General features: G+C 46.9%; 1 protein-coding gene across 5 annotated transcripts in view; it reads left to right on the forward strand.

Moving 5' to 3' along the window:
• The first annotated feature begins 1146 nt into the window (after positions 1 to 1146).
• The window catches only part of RNF216 (ring finger protein 216), an 83374-nt gene continuing 59922 nt past the window's right edge, over positions 1147 to 24598 (forward strand). For 2 of the 5 annotated variants that reach the window (XM_072982839.2, XM_072982841.2), the window contains exons 1-12: positions 1351 to 1499; positions 10254 to 10384; positions 11500 to 11636; positions 14031 to 14840; positions 16237 to 16313; positions 18093 to 18195; positions 19124 to 19288; positions 20181 to 20295; positions 20752 to 20891; positions 21707 to 21757; positions 23004 to 23141; positions 24061 to 24209. In XM_072982839.2, coding sequence (XP_072838940.2) covers positions 10318 to 10384; positions 11500 to 11636; positions 14031 to 14840; positions 16237 to 16313; positions 18093 to 18195; positions 19124 to 19288; positions 20181 to 20295; positions 20752 to 20891; positions 21707 to 21757; positions 23004 to 23141; positions 24061 to 24209 — 1952 coding nt within the window. In that variant the 5' untranslated portion in view covers positions 1351 to 1499; positions 10254 to 10317. Of the gene's footprint in view, positions 1325 to 1350; positions 1500 to 10251; positions 10385 to 11499; positions 11637 to 14030; positions 14841 to 16236; positions 16314 to 18092; positions 18196 to 19123; positions 19289 to 20180; positions 20296 to 20751; positions 20892 to 21706; positions 21758 to 23003; positions 23142 to 24060; positions 24210 to 24598 lie in introns of those variants that run through there. The other 3 variants (XM_072982840.2, XM_078381263.1, XM_020802403.3) reach the window with 3 other exon arrangements.

Below are 24598 nucleotides of genomic sequence, written 5' to 3' on the forward strand. Positions count from 1 at the left end.
TAAGTGCCAGTTGAGGAGACCAAAAGGGGTGGTCTACGCTGGGAGGACTTGAAGCTAATTCTGCTTGGTAAGTCCCTTCACCTAAGAGATGCAGCTAGAGGATATTAGCCAAAATTTAAAACTCTGCAACAAAAACTTCCCGATACAGGGTATTTTATTTCACAATGTAGTGCTAGATTTTAGAAGTTAGTTATGAACAACTGCACATAACATACAGTTTTCAGTACCAGAGTGGGGTTCTCATACAAATCTATCACTTTTCTTATTTCAATAGCTTAGGCAGGAAAAAGGATTTTATTAATATTTTTAACATCATGGTTAAATGAGCCAGAAATACTTGCTGATCTAGTAGTGCAAGGCTATGTGTGGAAGACTCTGGCCAGTTCTCCGCCCACTCCATTTCATCCATTATCAAGAATTCAAAATAAATAAAGACAAGAGTAATAACAGCTGATTCCTGGATCTCCCCAGATGTTCTCGGACTACAACTCCCAGAAGCCTTCAGCCAGAATTTTTGGGAGCTGTAGTCCAAGAATATCTGGGGACCCAACCACGGGAATCCCTGATAAGAGTATCGCCTGCCCAACTTTAGGGAGGACAAAGTCACCAGTTTTCTATTTAGTGATTGGAAGGTGCCCTTTCTTTGCGATCAGAGCCATCTCTCTGAAGCCATTCTCAGACCCAAGAAGGGCTCATGCAGAAATCCAACCGGTGCAGCCCTCCCACCCCAACTTCTGATGGAAGGCTCTACCGGTTGTACTTCTGCCTGCCAGCCGGGCAAGCCACTTCAGGATTACCGCCTTGCCTGGCTGGCAGGCAGAAGTACAACCGGTAGAGCCTTCCATCAGAAGTTGGGGTGGGAGGGCTGCACCGGTTGGATTTCTGAATGGGCTGGGGTAGAGGAGCAGAGAAGAGCCCAACTTGACCCGCAGATTTCCCTCCACGTTCGCACGTGCAGTGCAACCCGCAAGAGAACCACCAGCCCATTCCTGCCGGCTCTCCGCTAGGGGGCGTCACGTGACCCCCCCCCCCCCCGGAGCTTGGCACGCAGGGCCCAGCCCGGCCTCCCGCCCTCCGCAGCTCTATGGTTCGCGTGGCCCTAGAGAGACGCGCCGCTGGCCGCCGCTCCCCCTGTTTCCTCTCGGGGGCTCTCTATGGTCCCCGCCCGCCGCTCGCTCTCCGGAGGTCACGTGGCGGGCCCGCAGGCCGGAAGGAGCCTGACAAGCCGAGCCGTCCGTCAGGAGGAGGCGGAGGAGGAGGGAGCCGGACCGTTGACCTCGGCGGCGGCGGCGGCCCGAAGTGGGAGGAGGAGGAGGAGGAGGAGGTGGGACCGGAGGAAGGGACGAGGAAGAAGAGCCGCCGCCGTTGGGGGCTCGGAGGGGGGAGCGAGCCGGGGAGGGGGGTCGTGAGGGTGAGGGCAGGACGAGAGGAAGAGGAGGAGGAGAGGGAAGGCCCAAGTGGAGGGAAGGCCCGTGAGGGCGAAGCCAGGCCGGGGGCTGGTGAGTAGTAGGAGACACCCTCCCCAAGGGACCCCTTTCCTCCCTCTCTGCCTGCCCTTTAGGGGGGAGGGTCTCCCTGGGAGGAGGGGGTGGCTGAAGGGGGAGACCTGCCCCCCTCCTCTTTAGTCACCCCCCCAAGGCCGCCCTTGCTGCCCCCCATGTCACCCTTCCCTCCCTTGAGCCCCCTTCCTTCCATTTCTCTCCTCCCCCCCCAGCACTCTTCTCTTTTGCCCCCCCCCCCCGGTGGCTCGTCCTTCCTCCCTCCCTCCCCCCACATCATCCGCCTCCCCCCTCCTTTGCTTGCACTCCCCCAAAACCTCTTCAAGTCCCCGGGGGATTCTCTGGGGGCTTCCCTCAAACACCCCCCTCCCCATTCCCTCCATTTGCACTCCTCTTTCTTCCTTCTCTCTTTTCTCAGCCCTTTCCTTTCCTTCCGGCTCTTCTCCCCCCCACCCCAACTACCCCCACCCCTTGCCTCTCCTCCCTCCACTTCCGCCCATCCAGGGTCCCTCTGTTGCCACCTTTCCAGAAGCCTTGCCTTCACTCTCCCCCCCCCCCCCTGCCCCCTGCTTCCCTAGGTAGAGAGAGTGCTCCCAAGTGTTTTTTAGCCTTCCCTTCTTCTGGAGGCATCATCCCTGGGACGGTGAAGCTTTTGCCCAAGGGCCCCCCCCCCCCGGCCTGGCTCTTCTCCCAGGAGGCATTCGAACTCCCAACCTCTGGCTTTGCAACCAGTTGGCACCTTCCACGGCCCTTCTTGGGTTCCCCCCCCTTCACTTCCTTAGACTTCCTATCCAGTTCCTCCAAGCAGTCTTTCTTCAGCAGCCTTGTTTCAGTCTTCTTTTTCTCGCTCTCTTTTCTCTCCCCTCATCGCCTCCTCCAGACCCACTTTCTTGTTTCTATCTTGCCACCATTTTATTCTTCTCATACATATCCCAACTTGGGTCCTGCTGATGACTCCCCTGTCGTATTACTTCCATCTTTCCCCTCCTTATTTCCAGTGTCCTGGTCGCCTTCTCCCCACCATCCCTTGGCAAAAGGGCAAGATGTCCCAGTAGGTGAGAGGATGGCCAGTCTCTACCCTTCCCTTGTCTTGCCCTGCAAACCTCCTGACCCTTTACTTTCATTTTTGTTCTCCCAAATCCCTTCTTGTTTGTTTGCTTTTTAAAGATCATTCCCATTCTTTGCTTTTGGCAACCTTGAGACCCTTTCGGTTTCTTCCACCAGCTTCGTTCTGTTCTCCTGTTTGTTCTTGGGCTCCCTCCTTCCCTCAGAAACCAGGAAGAACTGAAGCGGGGGTAGAGCACATGCTGTTTACCCACAAAGTCCCAAGTTCAAGTCCTGATAGTTCTTTACAGCCCCCCCCCGTAAACCCACTGCAGAGGCATAGATCACAGTGAGCTCAACGGAGCCACGATCATTGGACACAACAGTACGAGCTTGTTTCCTGTGTTCCTAATATGTTGGTCTCCTCTGGTCTCCTCCTTTGCACTTTTTCCCTGCTGGTGCCTCTTGCTTTTGTGCTGTGTCCTTATTAGCCTCTTTTTCGTCCAGTTTTTACTGACAGCAGCTAGCCCCTTTCCGTCACCCTTCTGTTCTTGTTTTCCCCAAGCCTGCACATGTTTACAAAGAAAGAAATCCTACTATGTGCGTCTGGGCCGGCTCTCGAGTTATTAGGAAGCTTTGCTTTCACTTCCTAAAGCGCTCTCTTGTAATCATCCTGAATCTTTTACCTTCTCCACCTTTGCCTGTCCACGTTTCTCTCCCACCTTCTGTGCTTCTTCTCCTGTCTTCCTCCTCCTCCTCGGTGCCCCTTTGTTCCTGCTCTATGGTTCTCCTCGCCTCCCAGCTGCCTTCGCTTCCACCTGTTCTCACAAACCTCCTTGGGTCTCCCCGTCTGTCCTCCCTGTTCTGCTGCCCTCCCACCCCCTTTCTATCATCATGTTTCCCTCTCCAAATGGTTGCTCCGTTTCTCCTTGGAAAGTAGCTGCTTGTCATTGCAAGGATGAGCTCGCCCCTCTCCTTTTTCAATGCATGAGTAAAGTCTGTCCACCCCGAGTTCCCTAGTTGCCTAGGCAGGGAACACAAAGGCAGCAATTCAACCTAATCCAAACTTTTCTGAGGGTGGGGAGAATGGGGAGCTGGAGGGCACGGGACTCTGGGGAAGATGGCTTTGTGAATTCAGAGATTTTCCACCTTCAGAATCTATCACTTGGTATCTGCAGCAATGGTGGGGCGAGGAGCTGTTACCCTACCTTCATAGGTCTACGTGTGAGGCAAGCTCAGTTGATGGAAGTGGATTCTGAATCTGTGGGCATGCCACCTTTGCTGCTTTGATCCTGGATGCTCTTTTTCTCTAGGCCACTTGTGTTGTAAAACACATACAGCGTTTGAAAAGAGAAGTGTGATCGTTCAACAGCCCTTTCCTTGCTGTATACAACTCAAAGGAGAGCTCGAACCAGAGGCTTGGGGAATCTGTGGCCCTTGTGGTGTGGATGAACTGCCTCTGCTATAATGCCTCACCATTTGTTAACTTGCCAGGAACAGATGAAAATTGAGAATGCAATACCGTCTCACTGAGACCGTGGGGGTGCATGGAGCATGTTTTCTAACTCTGGATTAGTCCAGCTGTTTGGATTCCCAGCTGTTTGACTATATCTCTCATTGTTGGCTGGGGATTGATGGAGTTTGTAGTCTAATATTTGGGGGATCCAGGACTGTGTTAGAGAGTTGTTTGTTTGTTTTTTTGCACTGAAATCATTTTGCGCAGGAGAAAGCAAATACCGTCCCTCACCTGAAATGTGGCATGGGGTCTGGTTCACAGGGAGTATGTGGGGTGATGAATGAAATGCCCTTGGGAGAAATGTGTATGTTACAAATACAGTGGTGCCCCGCATGACAACAATACTCTGTCCCATTGAAATAGCTGTTTAGCGAAATCGTTGTCCAGCGAAGATCGCCCATAGGGAAGCCATTTTGTGAGCGCCGATCAGCTGTAAAAATGGCTGCCCTGCGAAGCATGGATCCGGATGGGCAGCCATTTTGCGGAGCCAACGATCATCGGAAAAAATTGTCGTCTTGCGAACAAACGGTTCGCGAAGCACGGACCTAATCAACGTCCAGCGAAAATCCCCCATTGGAATGACTGTTTTGCGAATTGCTATTGCGATCGCAAAAAGTCATCGTTATACGGATTCGTTGTTTAGTGGGGTCGTCGTCTTGCAAAGTACCACTGTAGTATGAAAGTGTGTGTTATGTTTTGTCCAATAGTGTGTGGGCCACCTTTATTCCTCTTGTATTTTGTATTATATTTGAGCATGCTGGCACTCTCTTTCCTTTTTGAATGCCTTGTGTTGCATTTTGAGTGTCCTAGATCTTCCTGGTCTATTGTGGAAACTGGTTTTTTAAAAAATATTTTAATATATAATATAATACTTTAATTCCTGAATCTATTGTTCTTTCTTGTTGTTACGTTAGCCATCTTGGGTCCTTGGATAAGGAAAAAGGTGGAATAGAAATTAATAAATAAACTCCCACAAATCCCAGTTAAGAATGTTTGTGTGCGAAGCGGTGCGCATGTGTGAGCGAGCTTGTTAGCTTGAAAATGTCTTAACTCTTTTTCAACATGTCTGAGATGTTAACTCGGTGTGATCAGGGCAGGAGAAAGTGTTATGAACCGCAGGTAGGCGTCAGCAGGATAAAGCAGCTGGTTCTTCATAGATGGAAGAGGTGTCTACTTCGTGTACGGAAGAGAATTTTCTTCTGCCTCTGAAATCGCTGGGAATCTGTGGTTCCTAGGAAACATTGAGCAAGTGCTGTCAAATCGAGGAGGACATTCTTCACAAGCCTTCATGCCAACCTCAACCCCTTAAGACCCGTAGGGATGACAGTGCCCGCCACTTGTCCTCTTGTGGGGGAGCATACCCATGCGGTCCTTACTTTACCTTCCTTCATCCATAATTTGTGCAGCTGCTTTTCCTTACCATCTTCCTCAGCAAAGCTTGTCTGTGAGGTTTCCCCTTAGTGGCCTAGAGCATGGGTCCTCTCCTGAGCCATATCTCTTGTATATATTTCTTTGGATACCTGAATATTTTGGCCTGCTTTTGGGTCTTTGGGAGAGGGGGATGTTAGACTTCCATGTTTCTTGTATGAAGCTCCTTTGGCTTGACTCTGAGGTGGTTCATTCGGCCCACATTATACCTTGGCCAGATGCTCTCAGGAGGCCCCTGTGTTGGTTACTTGCCCAGTGGGCTTTCCCCGGCAGGTGGCCAGCATCATAGTCTGATCCGCGCTGGGCTGGCTGGGAGCAGTTTAATTCCCCCATAATGCCCTGGATCAATGCGATGCGGTGGTCATTGTGGGCCCTTGAAATGGTGGTTGTCAGGCACTCTCTCAACCGCAGATGGAAGCACCAGAAAATGGGAGCCAAGCGCTAGTTTCTTCTGAAGCTCAGGACCCTTGACAGTTGCCCAAGGGAAAGAGTCACCTGTTGATGCCGGCTTTGCTTCAGAGTGTTGCTCAACCCTTATTACCAGGAATCTTTGGACATGCGGAGGATACTAGCCTTTAAGCTGTGCCTGGACTGCACGTCTTTTGATATGGAAATGGCACTCTTGTCTTTCATAGCAGTTCACTTTTTTTTAAACTGGCCCCAAATATTTGCAATCCTTCCTGCCTAGGTGTATGAATTTTAGTTACATATTGTGCACACATTGCCTGCAGGCAGTGATGAGGTAAAAGGAATAGTTGGTTTGCAAGTTTCCTTCCTTATTGGCACAGACTTGTATCTTACTTGTGTCCTTGTTGGCCAGGCTTATATACACAATTGAAAAGTTTTACCTGTGTGTACAAAACCACAAGCCATCTCCCATCCTCCTAGCTCTTCATCTCTCCCACATTCCTGCTCTTCTGCATGCCTCTAGAGCTTCCTTGGCTGGGAAAAGCTGTTATGTTAAAGATTGTGTGTGTGTGTGTGTGTTTGTTTGTGTTGACAGGTTGCTGTATTGTTACTTGGTGTCAGCTGGATAAGCCAGTTCTGGTACAGCCCAAAGGCTTAATTTTTTCCCCTGGGAATAAATACTCAGGATCAGCTTATACAGTGGTGCCTCGCACAGCGAGGTTAATCCGTCCTGGATTAACCCTCGCTATGTGAAACATCGCTGTGTGGTAAGAAAAAAGCCATTGGAATGCATTAAACTTAGTTTAATGCGTTCCAATCAGCTGATTTACTCACCGTTCAGCGAAGTTTTTCAATGGCCGGCAGCCATTTTTGCGCCCTCCCCTCGCTGAACGAGGGCGTGAAAACGCGATCAGCTGTCCGGCAGGTCCAAAATGGCCGCCGGAACAGCCGAAAGGGCCGGGCGCAGCGTTTTCGCGCCCTTGGTAAGCGAGGGGAGGGCGTGAAAACGCTGCGTGCAGCCATTTCGGCTGTTCCGGCAGCGTTTTCGCGCCCTCCCCTTGCTTACCAAGGGCGCAAAAACGCTGTGCCCGGCCCTTTCGGCTGTTCCGGCGGCCATTTTGAAGCCGTGGAACAGCTGATCGGCGGGTCGCAAAGCGAAGGTCGATAAGCTAACCGCTTACCGACCTTCGCTCTGCGATTTTTGCCCATTGGGGCCATCGCTCTGCGATCGCATTAGCGATCGGAAAAGCATCACCGTAGAGCGAATACATCGCTCTACGGTGCGCTCGTTCTGCGAGGCACCACTGTACTGGAAAAGATGGAAATGCTAAGACAAGTTGAAGGCAATAGGAAATGAGGAAAGCCTACATGAGATGGATTGACTCATAAAGGAATCCAGCCAAGCTGTGTTTGCAAGACTTGAGCACCACGGTTAAGGATATGGCATTTTGGATCTCATTAATGCATCAGGTTTCTCCAAAGCTGAAAGCTGTGTGATTGCACATATCAGCAACAAATACATGCATTGAGAGCAATGGCTCTTCCACCCTTATTGCTTTAGTTTTGAGCATGCTTAAAGGTACGGTATGCTGCAGTACTGTGAGAAATTTGTCTTCAGGGAATGCTTGCCAAAAACTCATGATCCTTTTAGGGAAGTGAACACAGATGCTCCTAACAATTTGACTTTGCAGGTCAGGAGTATGGTCTTTTTTTCAGTTTCACCATAAGAGGAGAAAAGGCATTTGGTGGAAAACTGTGTTTTCTTAAGTAGCAACGTTCCGGGAACTGGGCAGAGGGATAAATAAATGAGAATGCTGTTTCCAAGAACGACGAATGGCACAGCTGATCAGCCTGGTACAAAACTTTCAAAAATGTGCTGAAGCTTTTTTTCCTGACCTATATTGCTGTTGTGGGTGGAAACTGGCATGTTTAGATAGATGCTCACTTCTGCAACAAGAGAGATGCTTCACACATAGAAATCTAGTGCGTCAAGGAAAAAAAGCCTGTTCCCTAGGCTTCTTCATGATGTGCTGAAGCTTCATCAGGAAGAATAGCACTGAGACATAGGAACTTCTTCCTAGAGTGTGAGGTGGCTGTAGTCTAGGTAGGATATCAAACGGCTTGATTTTGCAGCTCATAGAAATAGGTAATTACTCCTGATCCTCTTTGGTATGTTTACTGCCAGCCTTGCCCCCTCCTGGCCTTCTGGTTGGCCCTTGTGTGCTAAAATAGGGTGCATTTTGGACCTGGGTCCCTTGCCGTCTTGTTTTCCAGGATGCTGCCTCAAAGGAGCATTCTTCAACTTCTGTGGCCTTGGTGGAGGTGTCAACCTTTGGGGAACCTCTGACCTGTGAGAGCACAGAGGAGAGATTTCTTCTTGTATAAAATGCCATCTGACTGAGTTGTCTTATGGCTGGCAGGCCGTCACCTTGTTTGTTAAGAGAAAGAATTCGTTGCAGGGGCCAGTTCTAACTGACACAGGTAACTGTGGGGATTTCTGTTCAGATAAACCAATTTAAAAAAAGGCTGTCAGTTAAGGTGGGGGGCTGCTCAAAGTTAGAATACCACTAAAGTTCCCCCCCTCCATTGCCCCTGGGAGTGTGTATGGCACATCGGGAGGTGTTGGGAGTTGCATTGAAAAATGAAAGCTCTTGTCTTTGCAGTGTGTTATGATATAAACTATTTTCTCTCTTTACTTTCTGGGTTGTTTTGGTATTTTTAACGGCTTCTCTGTTCTTGTATGGCTTTTATCTGATTTTAAACTTGGTCGCTTGTATCTTGGTTATATTTTTAGCCACGCTGGACACCCTTCAGTAGCAAAGGAGACCCCATTGTCTTAAGTGGAATTCAATATAATTTTTTTGTGCTTCTCCAAGTGCAAATTGGTGTACATCGGACGGTCATGGCAGAGGTTGAAGGAAACTTTCCACAGATGTTTTTTCTAGCCTCCCCGATTTCATAGGGAAATCAAGGCTTTGCAGTTCCTCCAGTGTTCAGTGTTACGTCCCCATATACTGCTCCCTTTATGTGACACAAACTGGTTGCAGTTCAGCTTGGTATCTCAGTTTCTGGAAACACAGCTGCCCTCCCACGTCCTGTTGTAAACTATTCTCCGCACTCCCTGAACTCTTCCCCATTATCTTGTGTCAGTTTCTTGTCCTGGAGGTCTGAGAGCTTTCAGTTTCATTTCTTAAGCATGCTTGGTTTGGCTCTTGCTTCAGTTCTCTTTCATGTTACTAAGGTGTTCCCTCCCCCCCCCCCCAGCACAGCAAGTGCTTGCTTGCTTGCTTCTTGAGCAAAAGATTTTCCTTTGGGAGTGGAACACATTCCATCTTCTACACCTAATAACCTCTCTGTCTACTACTTTGTGTACCCTGCTTGGCAGGCCCCTCACTGCTTAAGCCAGGAAATCGGGTTCCAGCGTTGTGTCCAGGGTAAAAAGACATGACTTTGCTCCAGAAAGCATGATCACGTTGACGCAGGACACTTAAGAGAGTATGAGCTGCTGTATTTAGTCACTGTGGTGTGGTGGGTGGAGTGATGGACTAGGGCTTGAGAGTCCTGGGTTCAAATTCCTGCCTTGGCCCTAGAAGCTCATGGAGTGGGGGAAGGCAGCAGCACTGGTAAAACCACTCAGATAGTCTTAGCTGCTTTGAAAACACTGTCGCCGTCAGTTGTATGGGGCATGATTGCACACAGCACACCAAACGGTGGTCTTTTCCTTTTGCGCCTCCTGTGTGTTTTCCAGTGGCTCCTGCTACCGTTTTGTCAGGGAGGAAAGGAGAGGATAGCTGTGTGGTGCCTTTTGGAAATGACCCACGTGAAGTCAGCAGTGGTTCACAATGTGATGCTCAACAAAGAGGGCCTGTGGCAGAGGCCCAGGGACAGAATCATTTTCAGATGGACCACTTGCCAGTTTTTCTTTTGCCCTGCAAGGGATAGAAAGAGGCTCCTAGGCGTCTTGGCTTGGACGTCCCGCCCATCCCCCTGTGGGTGGACATGGTTTGCTCCCGGGTGAGCATGTGCCGCCTTCTCCGGCCTAAGGAAAGCAAATGGCACCTGAAAAATTAGATTCTGTGCTCGCCGGGTGGATCTTCAGGCAAACAAGTTCTGTTTGAGGAGGGATTAGCAACTGCTGGTGGGATTAGTTCATATTTGGGCAAGGATTGTACGGATTGCATGAAGCTGATGCTACCTTTCCATTAACACTAAAGCTCGGCAGTATTGTGAATTCTTACTCCATTATCGATCTTCAGCAAGTGGCGAAAAAGCAAATCTGGCGTAAAACTCCGGGACAAAGAATTTACTCTTTGTGGTGGAAATATCAGGTATCGTGACCATGATGGTCTCCTTCCCAGGTGCTCTTGAAGGACGGTGAGGGCCATGCCCACGTCTGGGCTCCTGCATGCATAGCTTTCTATCATGGAAGAAGGAGGTGGAAAAGAAGAGGTGATTGATCTGAATAGTTTCCGGAGCCACCGAGGGAAAGGTATGTACGTTGGTAGCTTTTTCTCTCTCTCTCTCTCGTTCTCTCTGCTGTGAATAGTAAAAACATGGAAGGATGATGTATGCAGCAGCTTGTATGTCACAGCTGTGCATCCCTCTTGTGAATCTCAGTGCAAGCTAGTTTTAGTTAAATGTATGTTCGCCCCTTACAAGACGCTGGACAATAACGAAATGAAAAGAACAGTATCTTTATTTGTGTTCCTTTTCATGCTGCAAGCTTTTGAGTTGCTGGGAACATCTCTGTAGATGGGATGTTCAAGAGAAACAAAAAAGGGAAACAGTATTTTAAAAAACCCAAACAAATACAAAGTCAGTTTGTATTACTTCCCTTCCACTTTTGTTTTTACTATCTGTTTCTTTTTTCTTTAACATCTAGCCTGAAAAAGAACAAAAGGTATCTCTGTGCATTTGTCCTTTGAAAGCTATGGTAGTCTTTTAAGCGAGGTTCTGAATGTTGCCCAGATGTAGACATACCATTAAATAAGTAGCGGAGGTTTTAACTAAGGTCACTTTCACCCAATGTCAGGTTCTACTGCATGGATCCTTGTCCCTACGGTATCCATCATCAGTTGTAACCACCTCTCTAGAACGTGCTAGTCTTTTTATAGAGTACAGAGCTCTAAAGCAAGGAGGGGCATCCAGTGCCTTTCCAGATGTTGGGTTCTCTGCATCCCTGATCACTGGTCATGCTGGTTCCACCCGATAGTAGTCATGCCAAGAACAAGTTCTTGATTCCCTGCTGTAAAGGGCTGATATTTCAAAACCAAGTCCTGCCATGTTCCTAGCAAGCAACCTTTGCTTATTTCAGTTTTTGCAAGGTTTAGGTTGGTTATTGTATTTTTTTTTACATTGCGTTTGCAGTAGTCAGCTGGCTTGCTGTGGTCAAGGCGGTATACTTTCAGCACTAAAGATCTGTGCGAGATGTAGTCTTGTTTTTGAAGCTACGCTATAGAGTTTCCTAGGTGTCTTTGGTCTTCTTCTTGCACTTTGCGACCATGCCAATTCAGGAAACTGATTTCACTTGAGGAATGAAGAGTAAATATATATGAGCTGCTGTGAACCTTCAGCCGGTAGGTAAGTTTGCCCTCTTTCTTTCAGACAGAATTAACCACAGAGACGAGGGGCTTATCACCATATCGGACTCCTCGGATGAAGACTTGCCTGTGATGCTGGACATACCTGTTCACCGGCAGTGGGAAGATGAGGAAGATGATGATGTAGTCATCTTGATGGAGGTGACTGTTTACTCCCACGTCCCGTGCCCCCCACTGCCCCAGTATGGCAAAATCAGACTAATAATGGGCTGCAGTACCCTGCCATGCAGTTTATACCGTCTTTGGCCACTGAATGGAAAGTCCTGCCAGGGGACTAAGGCAGAACTGCACTACTTACACAGGTCTTGTTTTTTGCTCAGCTGATGGACTTGCTGAAGGAAACCCACCCTCTGTGTGCGCAGACAGCACAACCCCACCTTTCTGTTGAGTGGGAGTTCAGTTAAAATATTGGCCTTCATTTTTTAATTCTCTTAATTCCCAAGCATTTGGAAGTACTTTTAATTTGACATATATGCTAAGTTAAAAATGGAAGTCGTTTTTCCTTTGACAAGTCAGTGTCAAAATAAGAGACTTATTTAATTGTGTACCAGATTACTGTGGCCCATTAAAAGCCTATCACAAATTGAGAGCATCTTAGCCAGGCTTTTTGCAGCCGATTCCGATGGCTTTTCCTATCTTGGTTGTGTGTATTATAGTCATATAAAAAGTCCCCGTGACTTCCTGCCCCTGTAAAACACTGGGAGTCTTACTCGTGTTGCATTCTAAAATAATTTTCACTCGGCTTTCAAAAATGCCTGCCTCTCTAAGCTTCAAAGAGCTTTGCACATAATGAGGAAGAGCAGTGAGCTTCCTCCCCAGCCATTGATCCTAGAGTCCGTGGTTGTTCTGAAACATTCTGCCTTCTCTTTTTGCTGTTATTGTGATAGAAGTCAGCATCTTCTGAACAATAACATGTTGTTTTTTAAAGCAAACCCTGTTAGCAGCCGCTCCCAAAGGCTTTTGCGGACCGTTCTTGCCACGCCATCAAACAGGCTTAACGCCAGGAGATTCTGAACTTCTGAAAAGTGCATTGCTCCACTTTTCTTTATTCCCAGAAAATAAACCGCCCCTTTGGTCTGTGGCACATGATGTGACCATAGCATCTTATCAGGTACACGCCGGGCCTGGAGCCCCTGAAAGTCTTCGACCTGGTAGTCGGTCCATACTGTTCCATTGTCTTCCAGCTCAAGCAGAGCCTTGTTGCCAGAGCTGTCCTGCATCTGCCTTTCTTTGCTCATTCCATCATGTGAAAGTCCAGGCTGGAATGAATCCTCAGCTCTCCTTGCCCACAGTCCGTTGTGCTGTGTATGAAGCAAACCAAAGATTTCCTCAATGCCATTCCATAGGGCATCAGTTCGGTCCATATGTCCACATTTTACTTTTGTCCGGGGTACCCTTGTACCAGACTAACAGTCCCTCCCCCTTGAAATACCAAACTCAGATCTTAGACTAAACTGTTAAATGGATGATGATCCAACACTGTTTCCATGAACCAGAAAAATGGCAATCAAAATATGCAAAAGCCATAGTTTGTCAAATACTTGTGATAACCTTCAGATACCAGAGGTATCTTTTGGTGTATATGAACCATAGTAAGATGTTAGGCCACAAGATATTTGTAGTGAATTTCAGATTTGCTGGGCTGTCATGCAAGTCAGTGATGGATACAAAGAAAGCATAATTCTTTAATAAAAGAAGAAACGATAATTGGGAGCTCTTTTGTAGTCATTTGCTATCCCCCATCCTTTGGACAGATATGTTTTTTACCCCTTTCCATTTCATTTACTCTGAACATTTGGGGGGGGGACCCTAATATTGCCCTGCTTTGCAGAAATTCAGAATGGTGTATGTCATCCCTACAACTTTATCTTCTCTACCGTTGCAAAGTGAGTCTTGACCTCTGTGAGCTTTATGACGGAGAACCTATTTAAACCCAGGTCTCTCATAAGGGTAGGATGGCGTTGTGGATTTTCCCATCTCTCCCCTTTCATGAGATGTAGCATCCAAGGCAGTTTGGAAGCCTCTTATCAGGGTACAAAGACAGAAGTATTCATATTTTAGCTCCCAGAGATCTAAAGCCTTTGCCCTCCACTTAGGAAAGGGGAAAGGTTACTTCTAGGGCTTTCTGTTCCAGGGACACCCCATCTGTTTAAGGACAATTTTGGCAGCTGTCCTTTCAAAGGAAACACTCCCCCCCCCGTCTCCAGCTATGGGTGGTCTTGATTCCCCCCCCAGGCCACCCAGTTGTGAAGGTGAATGAGTACAGTAATTTGGGAAAATCCGAACAGCCCCACCCTGCCTGCCACCTTGAACACATATGATTTTCATAGCTAAGCAGGGTCAGGCCCAGTTAACACTCAGATGCGGGGTGGGGGGGACATTGAGGAAATGCCAGAAATCTCCAGGTCAGCCTAGCAAAGAATCCTGCTAGGAGTTGAGCTCGCTGGCACCAATGCTGTGACTTGGCAATTCAGGCAACGTCCCACACGGTCATCATCCTCTAATGGCCCTTTCCCTCTTTTTTTTTCTCCAAAGCCTGCCTCGAAGAAGCTGCTGCGCCCCAACGTGATCCGGCCGGCTGCCCCCTGGCAAAGCGCCAGCAAGTCAGGGGAGGGGGGATCCCAAGGCGACGTGGCAGCCACCGGGCCCCCCGAGAGGCAGAAGGCGAGGACCCCTCCCTCTCCGAGGCGACCCGGCGCTCGCCGGAACGGCCCGAAGGCGAGCGGTGTGGCCCGGGGCAGGAACGAAAGGGAGGAAGAGGTTTTGGAGCTGCCCGACTCCCCTGAGCCGAGAGAGCTTGGTGGAACTGTTTCGGAGCCTGGCCCCAGCGCGGGTCGGACGCCAGAGGCAAGGCCCGGCGGCGAAAAGGAAGTGATTAATCTGGAGGAGGTGGTCCTGGTGGCTGATCCGGAGGAGCCACCCCGGAGGGATCGGGAACTGCAGCCGCAGCTAGTGCCAAACCTCGGCGGCTCCGTCCAGTGCGTGGAGGAGGACGCTCATCGAGAGCACCCTTACTTCCAGCCGACGGAGGAGGAGATCCGTGTGGTGCTTGACCTCCTTGCTCCTAGGCAGGACCTTGGGCCGCTGCCGAGGGTGTATCAAGAGGAGATCCCGGGCCCTGCCTTTCCCAGGCCCGAACCACAGCAGGATGGAATCCCAGGGCCGGCTTCCCCTCAGCTGGCTCACCCACCGGAGGAAAAGGGAGGCCCGCAAGCAGCAATAAACGAACAGGCTGGCCCGGCTTTTCCAGTCCAGGGCTCTCTGGATTCCGGCTCCAGCGAGATTCCCAAACAAGGTGCTGTTCAGGTGGACAAAGACTTCATTGCTCTGCTCGTCAGAGAAACAGTGAGTGTGTTGCTTTGTGGACATCCCTGATTTAAAAAAAGCAATGCCTTAACGAAGAGAGGGAGCAATTTTGCTGCAAAGGGAGGTAAAACAATACTGGGGAATGAAATGTGGTGGTATTCCTATCTCTTGCATGAGTATTGTGGCACAGTGGGAAGGAGGATTGGGAAGGATCCTGTCCACATATTGCCCCATCCGTATGTGATTTCAACGCCAAATCAGAAGTGAAGGGGAAGGTGTGTTCCCTCTGATTTAGCCTGCACAATGGGATTCTTGCTTTAGTCGTCAGATTTGCATAGCAAGTCCAATCACAAAACAAAGCACGCTAAATGCAAGATCTGGAGGCCAGGACAATCACAGGCTATGGCAAATTACTTAAGAGAGGATGCCCTCTGAATGTGTGTTAAATGTATGATGGGCCTGCCTAAACCAGCACTCAGACGGGCCAGCCCTCAGCAAGTGTGTTTAAACTAGACTGGGCCACAAGGAAAGTTTGTGTAGATGAAAAGTTGCATCTTGTATAAATCACACCTTACTACAGTGGTTTTGAACTTCCTGCCTTCATGGAAGTAAACTTCACATTTTTGCACGTTCTCAGTACTAGTAACGTCTGACTCTTGTTGGCAAGGCTGCATTACAGGTGTTGAAAGTGGATGCTCTCTCTTGTGACAGGTTTGGCCAGGGGTTTGCCTCCAAGTGAGAAAGATGTGGTTTAAAGGGGTGCTTCTCTATGACATGTTTCACAGAGAGCCCTAGAGAAGTCATTCTCATGAGGATACCTACCCCTTTGCTCAGTTAAAGAGCTGGATGATTGTTGAATCATTGCCTCCTCCTCCCAGCTCACTGGATATCCTTCCTGCCAAGTGATCAGGTTGATTGATTTATAGATCAGCCTAAGCTAGTGAACTACCTACCATAAGTGTGGTGAAGACCTGGACGTGCACTGTTTAAACATTGGTGAGGAACAGCTTTGGGAAAGGCTGCATTTTGCCTGTCCTGATCTAACCCGAGCCCTGCAATGCAAAGTTAGCACCTCACTTTCTACTGTTTGCATTTTGTTTGAAAAATGTCAATGTCCTTTTCATTCTGCGGTGGGAAGCTGTGATGAAAAGATAGTTTAGAAATATTTTAAACGTAGAAGTAGACTTTCAGCTTGTCTGGTAAAGGTGAATTGCAGTGTTCTCAGAATAAAGCCTATTAAATGTTTCTTACTTATTCCAAGGGTTGGTTTTGTGTGCCCAGTGTATAAAACATTGCATTGGGACCCGATGCATTTATAGCCGTTATCTTACTTGGATCCAAATATTCTTTCTGTGTGCTTTTTGTTTGCTGAGTGTGAAGCTTCTCTTGAACTGCCTGTCAGCCAAAGTGAAATGTGTCTTCCTCCTCTATTTAGGAAGCGAGGTTTCCAGATGCAACAAGAGAGTATATTGAGGAACTTATACAGAGCAAAAACTGCTGTGACTTAAACATGTAAGCATGGATGCTTTTGCGGCGTAAACCTGTTAATGATGATCAGTCTAGTCTACTGTACTGCATTTGACAAAACAACTATAAATGCACAGAAAATAACAAGTTAGAGATGAAGGTGGAATAATGCGTGCATCTAATACATGTCATGTATACAGAACAGTACTGATGTATAGTAAAAAAAGAATTACTGTATAATACAGTATTCTAGCACATATCAGAATATTTGTCTAGATAATATTTGGACTCCTTAATTTTCCTACGTGGAAGCATTGCCTCATTTCTTACAATAAAACAACCTTTGTTCTGACAAGAATAAACTCAAAATAATCTACATGGCAGATTACTTTAAAAAAGGAGAGAGAGGCTATGTAAGGGGAATCCTTAAAATGTCAAAAAGCAAGGCACAAAAGATTCTTTCATTTTCATTGGTGCCACAAGGACAGGTACAGGTTAAGAAAAGGAATTTCCGTACAGCGATCTAGAAATGTTGAATGTTCTTACAACCATCTTCCAGAACTGCGGAATGTTAACACTTTGCATTGCCCAAATGCAAAGATTTTCCAGCATCTTTGAATCCTGTTGAAATAGTTTGAAGAAACTGTTAACTGCAGGTGAGGAACCATGTTTCAAATGGGAACAGGACAGATTGGCAAGAAAATAATTAAAAATGTTTGACTGACCAAAATGTATGGCTGTAACCTTTGTTTTTTTGGCTGTAAACTTTGTTTTTCTCTAATATGGGTATGTCTGGATGCCAGTATCATAGGATTGCCTTTGAGTTTTGTTTAGCTAGCCTGCTTACAAATGGATTGGCTAAGACTTTTTTAGTTGAGTGATAAAAAGCTTGGAAAATGCTCTCTTTCAGACAACAGCCCCCCAAATTCTGGGACGATCTGTAATTTGTAGTTTAGACCCTTTATGAGCCTGCTCGACTGTTGAGATCATCAGGAGAGGCCTTCCTCTTGTTCCTGCCACCCTCACAGGGGCATTTGGTGGGGACACAGGCGAGGGCCTTCTCGGTGGCTGCTCCCAGACTCTGGAACTCCCTCCCACTGGAGGCCAGCCTGGCCCCATCTTTGCTGTCCTTCTGCCAGCAGGCGAAGAGCTTTCTCTTCAGGCAAGCCTTCCCTCAGTGACTGGCTGCCTGAGTGGGATTTTTAAATGGATTGTTATGCCTTGCTGCTTCGAATGTATCTTTATTATTGTTTTTGTTTACCATTGATCAGAATGGTATTTGTTCCTTTTTAATATTTGTATGCACATTGTTTCTAGCTTTAAATATTGTCTTTTAATGGTGTGAGCCACCTTAGGCCCCTTTTAAAAAAAGAAAGGTGGGGTAGAAATCAATCAATCAATCAATCAATCAATCAATCAATCAATCAATCAATCAATCAATCAATCAATCAATCTTACAAATAATTCTGGAGGGCCCTTATCCCATTGAGTCCAGCTCCTTGTCCTTGAATCCATGGAAAAGTTAGAAGTTGCTCATACTGTAGTCCGACTTGCCACCTCTTGCTACACCTTGTTCCATTCTTCTCTCCTTTTTTTTTTTTTTTTTTTTTTTTTTAATGCCACGAGCTCTTTATCCATGGCCTGACTCTTCTCCTTCCTTCCCTGTTGCGGGCCAGTTTCTCTTAATTCTTTTTCATCTGCTGCTACCCCGGAGCATTCAAGCCCTATCTGTCTGTTAAGGGAAGGTTGTGAAACGTTGCAGGAAAAAATCTGTGTGAAAGATTCCCCTTTCCAAGTAAGTGCCTCTGTTCCTTTGCTTTGCAGACTCTGTAATTTTCTTCTGGAAAACCCAGATTATCCAAAGAAGGAAGGCAGAGTGGTGTTAAATCCCAATAGCAGCTTGCTGTCCAGCCAAGATGAGACAAAGGCATGTTGGAAATTCTTAGATATGCATCGTCTAGCTACAGAGCAATATTTATTAGGGCTAATTTTGTCTTTTAAAAATTCATACTCCTTTTTTCTGCGTTGATGAAAATGAGTACAGTTAAGAGATTTATGAAAAGATGGCGATTTTAAAAACAATTTACGTTCCTTTTATTGAGCAGAAATCTAGTTATGTGTAGTTTTTTCCCCCCTGGGGTGTTCAAAGCACTGCATGTACGCGCTTTAACCAGAGATGGCATGAATTGAGTATTTGTGCAGTTCATTGGTTTTTGGTGCTTCAAAGCCCTGCCTCCTCTAGTGGGCACCCAATCAGAGGCAGCGGCTTGGCTTCCCTGCCCCGCCTCCTCCAGGCATTGCCTCTTCGTAGGCGCCTGCTGGAGGAGGCAGGGCTTATTGGCTATATGGCCAGTAAATGAACCAGCATGAACTGCCAAACCATCAGTTTGTACTCATCTCTGTCTCAAACTAATCTTTATGATGGTCCTGTAAACTAGACTAGTAATATTATCCCCATAGTGCAGAGGCGGAAGCTGAAATTACCAAGGCTGTCCTGGACTAGGCTGAGCTTTCACTGTGGATGTGTGGGGAGGTATTTCAGAGCTTCTTAATGGGTACCTTTTGGACCAGAATAGACAGAATAGGCAATTTTGAGAAGGGGTTGGTGGTTGTGTTTTAATAACTTGTGAGCTGCCTTGAGCTGCTTAATGGAGAGAAAGGCACAGAGAAATGTGAATAAATAAATATTCAGACCAGGGCGATCCTTTTGGGTCAATCAATCTGTATGTTAGGATTGTTTAGAAAATAATGAGGAGGAGTAGGATCTTGTATGCTACCTTGAATGCCTTTCATTAATGTGATAAGTGGTCAGCAATATATTGATTTGCTTCTTCCTCCGGCCTTTCTTTTTGTAGGTGCCTAAAGTAGACTACTTTGATCTCTCCAAACTGGACCCACTTGATCAACGTTGTTTCATCCAAGCGGCCGACCTCCTCATGGCAGACTTCAAGATGCTGAGCAGCCAGGACATCAAATGGGCCCTCCACGAACTCAAAGGACACTATGCAATCACACGAAAGGTTCCTGGACTTCTTGCTTTGGGAAAAAAATAACCCAACACAAATTAATTAAAAATTCCCTCCCCTATCCCACCAGTAAAGGTGCTTCCTTTTGCGTAGGTTAGAAACTTTACAGTCTAAGGGAAGAAATCATTCCCTAGGATATACCCCTCTGTAGTTACAAACTGAATAAGATTTTACTAAATATCACTTTTTTTTTTGCAGAACTGCTTTTGGCATCTAACCTGGATTGTTGCCAAAGGCATTCTGCTTGGTTGTGTGTTTTGCCATTGGAGTATTTAAATTGCGTTTCTAATCTGTTTTTTTTTCACCCTTACTACTATGCATCCTCAGACCTCTATTAGTCTGTTTTTATGTTTTCATTGCTTTTTTTATTTGGATTTTACTCGTCATCTTGATTGCCGTTTTGTGGCAGAAAGACAAGAGATACACTTCATTCTCAAAGACATTTTTTGCCCGGTTTCCAGGTTTTATAGGTTTGGAGACAGCTTTAAGGCATGTGGAACTTTTCTCTGTCAAACAGCTGAGTTACGCTTGGACTGGATTTCTCACTGGTCCATGCTGGCTTTACTGGAGAAAGGGGCATTCCAGCCTAAATAGTGACGGAGACTACTTTGTAGTTTTGAGTGCTTGGGTTCAATGTCATTCTGATCAATTCTGCTAGTTATTATTAGAGACATGTACCCTCCCTTCCCCCTACACATAAAACTTTGCGTTCTGTACATACACCGTTGTGTGCCAAGGTCTCTCTGAGTTTGGATTTGAAACAGGCATTATAACCAGGCCGGGAGGGGAGCACCTAGAACGAGATCTAATCTTCGCCTCTCCACGTGCAAACGGCTGCGAAGTGTCTGCCTGCATTCATGTACCCGTATTCGCTTTCTTTCTTTAGGCCTTCTCCGATGCCATCAAAAAATGGCAGGAGCTGTCTCCTGAAACCAGTGGCAAGCGAAAACGAAGGAAAGAGATGAACCAGTATTCTTACATAGACTTCAAATTCGAACAAGGTAAGTGTTTGCTGTTTGTGCCATGGCTGCTGTTTGGTTTGAGAGCAGGTTTCTAGGATTTCCGCTGATCAGAAGCAATGCTTCTGATAGAATTCAGTTCTCCTTGTTTCAAATCTTGATTCCCGTCTCTTAGCAGAACAGTTTCTCTTAGCTACAGGACTCTGGTTTTTATATCTTGGAGAGAAGGAGGGAGTGTGGTTTTCTTTCAAGGGGTTCAACCTTCAGTTGTCCCCCAACTTGTAAAACGAGAGTCACGTATTTACCCTCACATCCTGAAGCTTTATGGACAAGAAGACAAGTAACCATGGTGTTAAATGAAAATGGGACTTGGATTTGCAAGGAGAAGTACTTTATGCGGAGCCGTCGCTCTCCTGTTTTTCTCCCTGTTAATAGTCCTTTTGGTTTTGTTTAATTTTTTTAGCTGAGCATCTGCCCTTCTTTCAAACTGTGTTTCAGGTGATATGAAAATTGAAAAGCGCATGTTCTTCTTGGAGAACAAGCGGCGACACTGCAGGAGCTATGATCCCCTCTCTCTCCTCCCAGCCGTTCAGCTGGAACGGGAGTTTTACGAACAGAAGATTAAAGAAATGGCCGAGGTGAGCAAGGTCTTGGACCCAGATGGTGGGTTTGGGTGTGGGTGTTAAGAAGCATGGATCTCTCTTCCTTCTCAGGGAAAAGAGATCCATGCTAATACCCAGCAGTGCATCCTCCCCAGGCTCAGTCTTGGTGAATGTACTTTTTAAATGTATATTGAAGTATTTTCTACCACAAAGTGTGGGTGGCACTTTTCAAAACACGTGTGAGAATAAGTGTATGAGTTTGCTGGGTGTGTCGGTCAGAGGCTTCTGTAGTGTTCTTGATCGGTGGTTCTCAACCTTGGTTAACCCAATATGTTCTTGGACTACAATTTCGAGAAATCCTGGCCAGCACAGCGAGGGGTGAAGGTCTCTGGGAATTGTAGTGCAAGGACATTTGGGTTACCCAAAGTTGGGAGCCAGACTAGATAAAAGGTGGGCATCCCGTGGCCTTCCAGGTATGTTAGATGGCCACTCCCATGTTCCCTCCTTGTAGTCTCTAGGCCTGATGGGTGTTGTAGCCAACAACAGCCTCTGGAAGGCCACATATACACCTCTGTGGTAAGGGGTCATAGCATCGCATGGGTTGGAAAACGTCTTTAGATTAGCTTTGGACTTATATTGGAGATTCTTCAAAAAGAGGTTCAACAACAGGAAGTCCTCTGCTAGCCGTTATGCCATGAGAGCCGTAGTCGCTCACCAAACGTGGGTCTTTTTAAGGAGAAAGGCGGGGTAAAAATAGTTTAAATCAAGAAATGTGTGGAATGCTCTCTGTCTGGTGCAGACTGGAGGCTCAATGTTTAACGGCCTTGCCCGTGTGTTGTCTCTCTTGTCAGCATGCAGACTTCCTCCTTGCCCTGCAGATGAATGAAGAACAGTATCAAAAAGTAAGTAGCCCTTCAGATATATGCTGGAAACACTGATAAGAGTAGCAGAGGCAGCTTGATCCACTTTTTTGCATAAACCTGTCAAGCTATTCTTTAATAGCCAGTGGTAGGCAGCTCAGAGCCCTCCAGATGTTTTGAGTTACCATTCCCAACACAGCCCGTGATAATGAATGATGGGGGTTGTAATCCACACATTGGGGAAAAACACTGTACTGTATTTCCTCCAGGCTGTGTCACGTTAATGGAGCTGTCAGGACTTTTGGCTGCTTTGTGCACCTCCTTTGGTAAGACGGGTCGGTGTCAAATGCACACGAGCCTATATAAGGTGACTCGATGCATCTTCTCTACAAATGTAGTTCTGAGCCTTTTGAGTTTCTTGCCCTTCCCATCACTCTTATCATCATAGATGCAAAAGCACCACATTTTTCTGAGAAGGATACGTATCAACCTACAATGTTCCTTGTTCAAAGATATTTCCGTTACTACCTTTATTACTCTCAGGAAATTTTAAGGATATAAAAGTTTCAGTAGTATTGCTGGGAATAAGCTCGAAGGAACTAAAATAATAGTTCCGTTTGGAGAGTTGTTAATTTTCCCGTTTGTCCGTCTGCAGGAAGATCAGGGGATTGAGGACAGCTCATCCTTAATCATTGTTGGGAAATCCCCCCAAGGTGGATTTGATTTAAATTGACTTAAATCATGGTTTAATTTTTTTTAGTTGGATTTTTTTTTTTTTTTACAATTTAAATTAACATTTAAAGATTGATTTTTGTTTTTAAGTCGTGATTTAAATCAAGTTGATTTTTTAAAAAATTATTGATATTTATCCATCCTGGGGAAAACCCTGTCCCACTGACATGTTTTTCGGTGTCCTCTTGGTTGAGAACCACTCCTCTAAAGACCGAAGCCAGGTCTTTCCTAGCTCCTCCTGTTTTTACGTGCGAGTTGAAATGCAGCCTGCGTTCACAGCACAGAACAAGAGATATGCAGTTGGAGGCAGGGTCGAATCTGAATAGCGCAGCTACTGCGGCGGAGGAGGATGTACGGATGGGTCTTCTTCCTATACACGTCCATCTTCAAAGTGGAGTCCACGGGCTCTGACCCTGTAGTGGCCTGAGTCGCATGGATTTCCCCCCCCTCCCCATCCCCAGGATTATGTTTTGGGCAGGGGGTATCCTGGGCAGGAGGAAGGGTGGCCTTTGCAGCCCTTGAAGAGGGAACTAATCTGTAGGGACTTGGGTTGCAGGACGGTCAGATGATCGAATGCCGCTGTTGCTACGGGGAGTTTGCGTTCGAAGAACTCACGCAGTGTGCCGACGGACACTTGTTTTGCAAAGAGTGCCTAATAAAGTATGCTCAGGAGGCTGTCTTTGGCTCCGGAAAGGTAAGGGAAGCTTTGGTTTACTTTTTAAAAAATTTCTGCCTGGATATTATAGTATGCATATGGGGCCAGTGCTCGTTCATCACTTGTACTTACGTTGCAGTTATCCAATGGGGGTTCCTATTAACTCTCTACGGCAATCCTTCAATTAATCTAAGCTTTGTGTGTGTCTAAAGGTTGCCTTTGTGGTGGTGTGGCATCAGTGTGTGTGTGTGTTTGTGTTTAAGTGGAAATATTCTGATGCAGCAGTAGGGAGGCCCAGCTCATATTTGGGGAATCCAAATGTCGCCATCACCAGGTGGTTTCTCAGCTTCTGTACAGTTTTCCCCCTCTACTCAGAATCCAGTGTGCCTCTTTTTAGACAGTAAGAGCTTCTCCCTAATATATGTGGATATTTGTAGCTTTATCCTTTTTACCTTTAGCTGTGCCCACCCTTGATATATGGTTCCCGAAAACATCTCTGCAATTTAATTCGCACCTCCAGCTGAAACGGGATCCCATACGCTCGGTGTAGAGCCGGTGTTGCCGAACTGCAACTTCCCTCAGTCCTAGTTGCCATAGCCGCGAGTTGGGAATGATGGGAGGTGTAGTCCAGCAATAACTGGAGGGGCTTCGTGCCCCATATCGCTGGTATGGAGTGTTTGTATAGGGCCAGGTGAACAGGAATTCTTACCGGGGTTGTCAGCCTTGCGCTTCCTTGGGGGGGGATGTCTGGGGGGGGGTCTCACTTCACCATTTCTCCCCCCCATGGAGGTCTGTCAAAACCCTTGTGTCTATGGGGTGTTGGTGAAGATCAGCTGAGCAATGCAAAGCACCCCTTTCGAATATCAGGAGGTACTGCCATCTATTTTTTTAAAAAAAGGTCAAGCTTGATGTCATTTATGTCCCTCTTCTTTCTTCCCACGTCTCCCTCTGTGTGTAGTCGGAGCTCAGCTGCATGGAAGGGAGCTGCACCTGCTCGTTTCCGACGAGCGAGCTGGAGAAAGTCCTTCCTGAAAACATCCTATGTAAATACTACGAGCGGAAAGCAGAGGAAGAGGTGGCTGCGGCCTGCGCGGATGAGCTAGTCAGGTCAGGAGAGCCGTTTCTTCGAAAACCTGAGTGGTGGCGGTAGCGTTAGTGGTTCTGAGCCAGTTTGGAACGGCTAAATTTCACAATGGTGACTGCAGCTGAAACAGCCCTCGCAGATGGCCACCCAGCCTCTGTTTAAAACCCTCCAGTGCAGGGAAAATCCTCCTCTTTCAGAAGCAAATCAATAATACCTCATCAGTGTCAAAAAGTAAAGTACAGTGGTGCCTCGCATAACGAGTGCACCGTTTAACGACGAATCCGCATAGTGATCTATTTTTTGGGATCGCTAATACGATCGCATTGCAATGTTCTGAATGGGCAAACATTGCATTGCGATGATCGGTAAGCGTTTCGCTTACCAATCTTCGCATTGCGATGTTTTTAGAACA

The sequence above is a fragment of the Pogona vitticeps genome, chromosome 13 (assembly GCF_051106095.1).
Source record: "Pogona vitticeps strain Pit_001003342236 chromosome 13, PviZW2.1, whole genome shotgun sequence".
NCBI lineage: Eukaryota > Metazoa > Chordata > Lepidosauria > Squamata > Agamidae > Pogona > Pogona vitticeps.